The sequence below is a fragment of the Pollachius pollachius genome (assembly GCF_949987615.1).
Source record: "Pollachius pollachius genome assembly, chromosome: 2".
Taxonomy (NCBI): domain Eukaryota; kingdom Metazoa; phylum Chordata; class Actinopteri; order Gadiformes; family Gadidae; genus Pollachius; species Pollachius pollachius.
Genome location: NC_136935.1, coordinates 13,877,472 through 13,888,237, shown reverse-complemented (window position 1 = coordinate 13,888,237; position 10,766 = coordinate 13,877,472). Strand labels below are relative to the sequence as shown.

General features: G+C 46.6%; 1 protein-coding gene across 1 annotated transcript in view; it reads left to right on the top strand.

Moving 5' to 3' along the window:
- Positions 1-7,025: 7,025 nt before the first annotated feature.
- adgra1b (adhesion G protein-coupled receptor A1b) overlaps positions 7,026-10,766 on the top strand; it is a gene marked incomplete at its 3' end in the record, with an annotated part of 43,861 nt that continues 40,120 nt past the window's right edge. Inside the window, 1 exon segment of the mRNA XM_079729089.1 lies at positions 7,026-7,149. Within this exon segment, the coding sequence (XP_079585215.1) occupies positions 7,147-7,149 (3 nt within the window). The 5' untranslated portion in view covers positions 7,026-7,146.

Sequence of the window (10,766 nt, the reverse complement as noted above, 5' to 3'; positions counted from 1 at the left end):
GGGAAAAAAAAAAGAGAGAGAAAGAATTGAACGCTGGCTATACCTCGTGGCCACTGAATCGTGAACAGGGAGCAGAGAGGTTCGCTCTGAGGACCATGGGGTCTCACTGGTTATTACCACCTGATGATGACCTCAATGCATCATGCAGAGGGCTGCTGGCACACATGTACACATGTGGACACGTCTGTCTGTGTGTGACAGGCGCGGCTGGGTTCATGTATTTACCGTTAAGTACCTCGTTGCCGTGGCGATGGTTCATCGGTCCCTATTATTTGGAGGGGTTTTGTAGGATTTGATCCTTTGTGAGCCCTTAACTGTAATGCATTATAGATGCTACATGCAACTGGAATTGCCACCCGTTAGGATGGCACAAATGACTGCAATTTGGGGCAAGCAGGCTCCCACGCAATAAAGAGATGTGTGGTAAACATGGCACACAGGGAACATCAAATGGAGCCTGGGAGGTAATTGAATGATTCAATCTATGCCGTGCACAGCAGTTCACATTAATCTCCAACTCAGGCATGCATCTGAAAGGACATTCTGCAAAAGGGCCCCTGTGCGGCCTTCAAGGTTTCACTCCTCTTTTTTTAATCAAGATCCACTTTAATCATGGTGTTGAACTGCAAAGCAGCACACCTTCTGATGCGCTTACATGGACTCACAGCTAGCTCTGATCAGATGAACCAGTGATGTTACATGACGCGTCACTGATGTTGCGTCACCGTCGCATGCAGCTTTGAATCGTAAAGGATCAGTTCATGAACAAACTAATCATGTGCTTCATCCATGCATTCTTGTTTGGAACGAGGGAAACTGAGGGTGGAATAAATTATTCATTGGTGTTTGGTTAACCATGGTGGTCTGTTGTGTAGCTGCGTTTCCCTCCACGAAGCTGTCCAAACAGAGAAGACCCCACATCCCCCCAGTTAGCACCCTTGAGGGCCCCCAGGCCACTGGCCACCCCTAGCTTATATTCTCACCGCGGTAGCCAACTGTTATGCTGCAACAAAATGACCTCCCCATTAATCCTGCCCAACAGCCCTGGAGCGAGAGAGAGAGAAAAATAGAGAAGGGAGAGAGACAGAGAGATGTGACAGGGATAGGAAAACAAGATCTGGGCACATTCCAAAAAAAGGGCAATGCATGGGTGAAATGCTCACTCAATCATAACAAAAAGTCTCTTATTTATTCACTGTTGGAACCTCAGCTGCCCTGACATCACATGAAGAGATCCCCCCACCCACGGCCGCAAGGATTCACATCATTTCCAGAACTTAACGCCAACACAAAATAGGTTTGCCCGTATATTCTTAGCACTTAGAAACCCATCAAAAGGACACAGTGAAAAGTGCATAACTGACAAATAAATAAACGAGCAGATATAAGAGAGCTGCATCGCTCTAGGTTCCCCTCAGAAAGCCGATCCCTCACCTGCCTTTAAGGTGAATATGAATATGAATGCCGTGCAACCACACTCTTATTCTGCAAGCTCATTCATATCTGGAACTCAGAGGAGCAGCCGAATTTTGATTGGTTGACAAGCTCATCCATATCTGGAACCCAGAGGAGTAGCCGCATTTTGATTGGTTAACAAGCTCATTCATATCTGGAACCCAGAGGAGCAGCTGATTCAGATTGGTTGACGTGCTTATCCGAATGTTGGACAATGGAGTGCAACTATTATTTCTACTGCCAACGTGAAAGCGCTGCATTCATGTTTTGTGTGGCCAAAAAAGACAAACACTCAAGGATATACACTCCACCGTGAGTTATCTTGATGAACTGACCCCAAGTTCTAATCTTATCTTGACGCTTTGAACTGAGATCGGAATGCCGATGTTGACAATGAATGGGGAAAAACTTAAAGGATTTGAATTAGTTTTTCTGGCGACGAAAGAACCTATAATGTTCATCCTATTTTTGCAAATTTTAATGAGATAACTATGAAATGATGAATGGAAACATCGCTTTTGGATTAACAATATGAAGGGACATTTTAAATTGAGTATTTTTTTTAATATTTACATTAATATTACAACTCATTTTCCCAATGATTCTATGAATGTGTTCAAAAAAATACTATGAAATGTATACATGCATGCTCTGTCATTGTTAATATTGGTCTCTGTTGTCCACATGCTGTGTAATTATGTGATCATCTAATTGTCATTCTAAGAGACTGAGGAAAAAGACTATTAGCAACACATACAGATAATACAGATGTACGCAAACCCACAGATAATCGGAAGAACCTCACTTCAGAATGCTGAGAGCCCATAATTAAAACAGAGCCAATATCAGATGTTTTCTCGTCTCATACTTGCCTCTTTTGGGGCTTTGAATCAATAACACTGCAGCCAACATCTTCAAGCATTGCCAACTCACATATTTGTATTCATTCATTTTTATTGACTTCAGCTTTGATTAAACCAATTACTTTTGGATGTATTTTTGGGTTAATGTTTTGCAACGATTTTCAAATTCCAATCTTCCTTAATATTCATGTGTACCAATCAAAATCTCTTGTTGCCAACACCATCCCCACAGCCTCCTTTAGACACACACACACACACACACGTGCACGCACACACCACACAACACACAACACATTGCACACACACAAGCACACACCACCATGTCTCCACAGTGTCTGAGCTGCTGTTCGAGCTGGCAGAGGGGAAGTGTTTCTGACGGTGAAGTCTGAGCCATGTTTAACTGACTGGTGTACTTTACGACCCTCTTAAATCTGTTCTAATGGCCCCCAACATACACCCATATACCCCCCCGCCCGCCCCTTCCACCCACTGCCTCAACCCCCACACCAACACGCTGTGCATAGTAAAATGGAAAGTCTGTTGGTATGGCAACCGCGTGTGTTTAATTTCTCCCTGTACGTCATGGAAACACTTGAGCGCGGATAGGCTCTTTAAGCCTCAACCCAGGCAATCGCTTTGGGGCAAAATAATTTCGTTTTTTCAAGGCTTACATATTCAAATTCAACATATTCAAATGCAAGCAGCTTTTACAAAGGCCAATTTACTGGCTCTTGTTTAATTTGGGGAAAGGCATTACTCACTGCTTTCATGTACAATCCCACTAACAGAAGCGATATGCACTTACAGGTTTGACATTTCGACAATCAATCCTTAATTGATAGGCGGGGAAGCAGTGTTTTAACGCAGAGGTGCTGAGTGACGGCCCTCATGCTGTCATCGCAAGGCTGGGCACTCCTCACACCCACCAGCAAATCTGAATGGATTGTAACCCATGATCTTGACTGGCGTGTGGGCGCACACACACACACACACACACACACACACACACACACACACACACAAAAAAAAGATTACTCTGGCTTCCAATTCCATCACCTTTGGGGGTCGAGAACTAAAGTTGGTGGTGTCGAATTCCCCCCCCCCCCTCCCCAGAGGTCTTCCACCGTCAGGCGACTGCACATTTCTGCACTTGGGTGAGGATCAGGCAAGGGGAGAGAGGGGAGGATGCAGTGGGAGGGGGTTGGTGGGTGATGGGTGGTATGTGTGTCTCGTGAGGGGGGGGGGTGGGGGGGGGGGGAAGGAGAGGGAGGGACTGCAGGATGTGTGCGGTAAGCGACCGAGATAGGGGACTGCTGACATTCAGCTGGGTGCCTTCTGCAAGGAAAACAACGATGAGCGCCATGGAAAAACAAGGGAGGGCTGCTCATGAAGGTGAGAGAGAGAGAGAGAGGTTGATTATGGTTGCCAAGGGGATAGCATACCTCATCCCCTGAAGGGCAGGGCCTTTCGGCGGGGATGGGGTGTCAAACGGCTGTGTCACATCCAGCTAAATCAGCTGTGATGTTTCAGGTCCCTTGTGCTACTGATGCAGTGTTTATGGGAGATTTCGTTCTTTTTCTTTAACGCGGGTGGATGTGGTGGATTGTAGAGAGTTCCTCACTCAGGGGACCCCGACACCGAGCGGCGGGGTTGGGGTAGGGTGTGTTTTCGGGGGTGCCTGTCCCTTTGATGAGATAGGGATGAAAGGGGGATGGAAGATGGAAAGGCGATTGCGCGACATGGCTGTGAGTTGTGTTGTGGCGAGGTCGACCGGACACGAGCCTTCACAATGAGAAGAGATCGAATAAGATCAAAACCGCTCTTCAGAAGTGCGGAGGCACTTCTGTGGCTCTCATGCATCAAGCACCGTATCAAGGCAGCAATCTTCTCAACCTCTCTCCCCCCCGCTGCCCCGTCTCGGAGTGGCTTCTGAATGAGAGTCTTAGCTACATGGGAAAAATAAACTGAGCGACATAAATCTTAATGCGGCTTTTGTTTCTCTTTCTTTTTCCCTCCTGCCACTTCACCGTGGATCCACTTTACCTCAATACTGGCAATGTGTATCTGCACATGTGCTTATACACACACGTGCATGTACACACAGACACACAAAACGCACACATGCAGAGAAAAGGCGGCAGAGTGAAAGTCACTTGCTTTCCAAGTTTGAGTCGATGCAAAAAGCGACGGTTAACAAACCCCAGACAGTGAAGCCACCGGTGGCTCCATTACACAGCAGGCGGGGGCTGTGGTGGTCCGGAGAGACCCCAACACCCCCCAGTGTGTCCCTTTACACATGGGGGGATGGAACATCCAGATAGCCCCCTGCTCCTCTGGCCGGGTGCCGCCCCTTCCCAGGGTGAGGGGCGGGGACATGGCCCAGGTGACAGACGCTGTTCCGGTACGGTCGCATCACACAGAGCAGAGAGAGGGAGAGCGAGAGAGGAGCACGCGTTCCACACGATTAACAAATTTGGCTGCTTTACTCTGCCAAGACGGGATTGTTCCATTTTACGCCTCTAGAGACTGTACCCTAAATGATGTAAGGCCATGCTGTGGGTGTATACATTGTTATAAAGCCTACACACACACACACATTCACGTGCGCACACACACACACACGCATGCACGCACGTGCGCACAGATACTCATGCACACATACACTCTCACACTCTCTCCTCTTCCGAGCTTAAAGTGCTGATTCCTTCATGGTGGAGGATGATGAGAGTGACGCCAGAAAAACAAACAAGCAAATGACTGAGTTGACAAGGAGCGTGAATAATCAACATTATCTTAGACTGGTAAATGGCTGTGGGAGCTATCCCCACCGATGTAAGGGCACCTTTAAAGTTCCTCGCTCAGGATTGAAGAATCGTGCAAAAAGTGTTGTGCAGACACTATGTACTATGATTATATATATTTCAATATGAACACATGACATTATAGTTGAACAGGCAGCATTGACCTCCTGTGTGCTTGTTGGTCCTGAGTCTTAAGTTCAGGCCAGCTCAATGTGTTCCACACACACAGCCCTGGAACAATGCTTTCCTTCTGAAGCCCCTCTTCTCCATGAAGCCTCACACAGAAAATATACATGGGATATATATATATATATATATATATATATATATATATATATATATATATATATATATATATATATATATAATAAATATATATGTATATATATACATGTATGTGGCTTGTAAATATATAGCATATATATATATATATGTATATATGTATATATATATATATGTATATATATGTGTGTATATATATATATATATATATATATATATATATATATATATATATATATATATATATATATATATATATATATTTCGTGTAGCGTTTATAGATGGCAGAAGAAGATAAAGTCAGACCGGTTGTCTCTTTAAATCAAGCCGCGGTGTTGATGTGCCCTCGAGCTGAGATGGTAAGAACCATTTCCCCTTCTGCGGCAGGGCGCCTGACCAAGTAGGCGCAGAGAGCACTTTAAATCTACCGCGTGATGCTCGTTCCCTGACCACTTCAGGTCTCTCCGTTCAGTCTTAGGCGAGAAACGCCAAATTGGGAGTATTTCTCAAATAGAGCAACCTCGCCCCCTCCCCTCCCCTGCACATCTGTGTCATTATTTAATTTTTATTCCCTTTTCTTTTTTTTTGTTTCATCCGCAGAACTCAGTGGCAGTCGCCTCGATCCATGTACCGCTGGCTGCTCCGCCTGTCTCCTCCGCGGTGCAATCTGTTGATAACTCCACTTGCAAGCTGCAGTTTATTGTCTTTCGCAATGGGAAACTCTTCCCTTGCACGGGGAATTCGTCAAATCTTGCAGATGACGGGAAACGTAGGAGCGTTTCAACACCAGTTGCTTTCACCAAATTAGGTAAGGGGGGAAATCCATTTTTATCATCATGTTGTGTGTGTGTGATGTCAACGCTGCACGAGCGGCTCAGACAACATGCTTGCTCTAGCGAATGGATATTACGTCAATCTGCTGTTGTGCTAAATGTGGACATCATTGATGCAACGCGGTTTTTTGTGCACTGTAATGCAACTTTGTTTTTAAACCTTGTAGTTATTGATATGGACCCTTGATGTTGACTCGATATCGCCTGCCCATATGCTGTCGGGGAAATTTAAATTTACGCAGCCGATTTGAAGCAGACATACTCATTTTATTTTTGATTACGTGTTAGTAAGCCGAAAAAAAACAACAGTATAGCGAAGTGTGGTGCCGGCGTGTTGACTGGAACAACGTGAGGCGGATATTGTGTTTGTGTTTGTGATCTGCATAAAGGCGAACACGACATGTGCACTGTGCACGCGTGACTGTATCCATGTGGTCATGCACGCGTGTAATCTGTGTGTGTGTGTGTGTGTGTGTGTATGTGTGTGTGTGTGTGTGTGTGTGTGTGTGAGTGAGTGTTTGTGTTTTTACTAATGAGACGACTGTGTGTCTAAGGCTCTGCGTCTCCAACTGTTCGTTCTCTCGTGCTCGTGTTTTTAGCATATCAAACCCACGTACTTCCCCCCGCTGCACTTCCTTCACCTTATTTCCATGTGTTGCTCTCATTGACTTGTTTATTTATTGGTTGGTTTTATTTTGTTTTGCAGATGGGTGCATCATCGGAACCGCCGTGCAATCCGTTACCATTAATCTCAGGCACTTCGCACTGGGTGTAGACCCCACTGCCGCCTACTGGGATTTCGACCTACTCGATGGGCACGGCGGTTGGCGGGCAGAGGGGTGCCACATAACTGGCTCCGCGGGCAACACGACCACCATTCATTGCACTCATCATAATAACTTTGCTGTGCTAATGGTGAGTAGAGGGAAAAGAGCGAAAAAAACATCCTCCTTCGACCCTCCCCACACACGCACGCACGTACCCCCCCCCCCCCCCCAGCACACACACACACACACACACACACACACACACACAAACACAAATACACACACGCACACATTGTGAGATAGCTAAATTCCCCCCACCCCAACCTCCCAACCCTCTTAGCTGTTTTATCTTGCTTGGTGCTATAATGGATCAAATGCATCCCTTTTCCCACAAAGGAACAGACGTGGGTCACGTGCTGCTCCGAGAAGAAGAAGCACTTATTGCTGGGTCTTTTTTTTTTTTCTTTGGTTGCCTGATTATCCTCTGGTTGGAGAGGGGAAGGATTTATTTTTTTGGTGATCACCCCCTCGCGTTTGGTGGGATTCTCTCTTTGGATGTGGAATATATACGCCATACGATCCTTTCCCTCCCCGTGCGTGTCGGACCGGAGAAGTTGCGTGGTGTGTAGTCTGCCGCCTCTTCCCTGAGCGGCGGCTGAGATCGAAGCGATGCTCGATAGAAAGTAGCGCTTGTCAGTAGCGATTCGCCCGCGAGCGCCAGTGGTGCGCTAATTGGTCCAATCCCCGTCGACTATCCCAAAAAAAACAACCTTCGATCGTCGACCATAGTAGCGTCGTGAATCTATTCCGGCTCTTTTTTTTGTAAAGTTGGCTTCGGCGTTTTCTTGCAACGTTTTTTTCCGGCAAATGCCTTCTCCTCGACGACGTGCCCTGTTGAAATTGATTTAATGAGGATAATACTAAAGGCGCAATGGCATTACACCGCTCAGTCGTTCCGTACAGCCGCCGCGCTTAGTACGCTTTTGGATGAACAGAAATCCTCCGGATGTTTACCGAAGAGTGGGATTCGTTAGACTGGGAGGTCAGTTATCCGTGTGAGCATGCGAGTGTTGTTCTGGAAATGCCACCGCTGTGATTCAACTTGCCATTTACCTGCATTTTCTTGTTGTATTTAGCTGATTTGCCATGCTGTTGTCGTTCTCGAATGAAATGAACGAGACTCGGCTCGAAAAGCCGCATAGAAGAGACCGGTATACAGGGAGGGGAGAGAGAGGAAACCGGCATAGATTTCCCCCCATAAAGTGGGCTGTGTGTTCGGAATACTAAGAGGTTGTCAGGTGGAGAACCATATGTGTAACATGGTGCCATTGTGCAGCAGCAAGGCTGTAGCGCTGTGTGTGTGTGTGTGTGTGTGTGTGTGTGTGTGTGTGTGTGTGTGTGTGTGTGTGTGTGTGTGTGTGTGTGTGTGTGTGTGTGTGTGTGTGTGGCGCTGTTTAGTAGCCAGGCTGGTGCTGGGGAGACGCGCTCAACGGCGCACCGTCACTTGGCACCTTGTGGCTGTCAGCGCGAGACTCAAAGCGAGATCGGCAATTTTGTAAATGGACGTGGCAACAGATTAATGATTTGAACTTCAGGGCACGTTCGTGCTGGGGGAGGGGTGGTAGGAGACGGTGATTGAAAATAGGGAGTAGGTGTCGCCTCGGAGATGTCTACTACACACAATGCCTCGAAGACATTTTTTAGGGGGCTCTTATTTTTAATGCAGTCACCACACCCGCCTGGTCTCTGCAGTGCGCGGGAAAAATAGGACCCTTATTTACGGATTCGTGACATCATTCCCCCGTCGACGCCATCCACGGTTGAACAGTCCGTTATTGGAGTCCGTTACTTCAAGGTTGCTACTGGATGACCTGTTGCATAACATTACCTATAGCTGTGATGTCTGCGTGTGTGACTGTGGCACTGTCGACTGAAAATTGTTTTTGATGACAGTTAAGGGGATATGTTTTGCGGCTTTTGATAGTGGTCTGAATGTGAAATAATAGAAAGGCAAGTTCCAAACTCTGAATTGTGTAACAGAATGTATAAAACTGATGATAGAGGGTGAACATGGGAACAAAGAATTTAACTTCTTCTTCCTTGTCATATAAGGAACAATCTAACTGATTCTTGCCTTTGGAATCAGACGTAATGTTATTCTAAACAAGAACTCATTATTTAAGAATCCATGCTGTGCTGCTTCCATACAAGCACAATTCACCATAACACAAGCACAAGATCTGCACAAGCATTAACATATAAATGAATCAAGAAAAGAATGCAAAGCAATAGACAGGAAAGCCCACAGGCACGATGGCTTTGGCAAACCATTAATGCGTTTGCACATGTGTGTGTGGGTGCATGTGCGTGTGTGTATGTGTGTGTGTGTGTGTGTGTGTCTATGTGTGTGCGTGTATGTTTGTGTGTGCGCAACTGAGTGGGGATGATTAGCAAATAGTGTCACAAGCCAATGCTACTGTCCCAGAGGGCTGGAATCCAGCTGTAGGAGTTTGGGTTTAAAAAATATTTTTAATGAGCAATTTTCTTGTCGTCTTCTTTTTTGAGTCGGTGGCATGAGACAGTGAAATGGAGCCTGGATCTGTGGACTGAATCCCAAATCACTGGCACCACACCACGGGTTAACTGAACTGCACTGAGGGGAGGATTATTCTGCTTTCGTTTTGAGGGGGGGGCGAGAGGTGGCCTGGACATTTCATGAATACTGCCGGCTATCTGCAGTGAGTTTTCTGCTGAAGGTGAAAGTGACAGTGGTGCTCTCCACCACCGCTGCGACGCAGGCAGGTTTAAAGCACGCTGACGTTTGAGGTGGGGAGGATACAGGGTCACAACGTCAGCTACTTTCAGCACCTTGGACAGTTCCCGCTCTCTCTTTTTGCACTTCTCTCTCTAGCCCCTCTCCAGCGTCTCTTTCATCGGTCAGCCCTCAGCTTCCTCTCACACGACCCCCCTATTCCCACCCATGCACATGTCTCTGTATGTTTGTTTGTGTGTGTGCCTAACTGTCATGTGCCCCCTCCCCCTTCCTGTCCCCATGGCAGCCTAATGGCTGGTCCGCAAGGTGGTAATGAATGACTGTTGAAGCAGACATCTCTGCACTTGATTGTTGAACTGCTCGAGACGATTCATCATGCATGAGCAGACCTTTACAGAGACAGAGGAAGAGAGAGAAAGGGAGAGAGAGGAGAGACTGAGGGATGAACAAGTAACCCGTTTTTTTTCCCATCTCTGCCCAATTATAACAAAGGCCATCCGAGTGCATATACTGTAAATTCCTTAACAAATATGCTGTATAGGGAGAGAGCGACTTTCTTAGCTTAAGGGTGTGCGTGAGTGTGCGTGTTTGTGTGAGTATTCTGCATCACACATTGTGCTGTGGCTTGACTTTGATTAAACACTGCTTAAAGCAGAGGACCATATTCAGCATCGTCACTGTGTCTCTGCTCTTTCAAGGCTCCAACTGTGGTGCTCAAATCTTCCTCAGACCTCTGTGAACTTTCAAGCGGAAGCCAGGCGGGATAAGCGAGATTACATCTCGGTGGAGATATGCATGTACTCCCTGGGTTTTAAAGGAATTATTTTCCGTAACAAGTGAGATAGGAATCGTCAATGTTCAAGGGTGGTTGGAGATGGAATGTTGCACAGAGCGATGTTAGCAGGAGGAGAGAGGAGAGGTCAGGTTCGCACTAGGCTAGATATAGTCAGCGTGGCGGTAGGTTTAGGCCTGCCGTCTGAACTAAGCTGGCC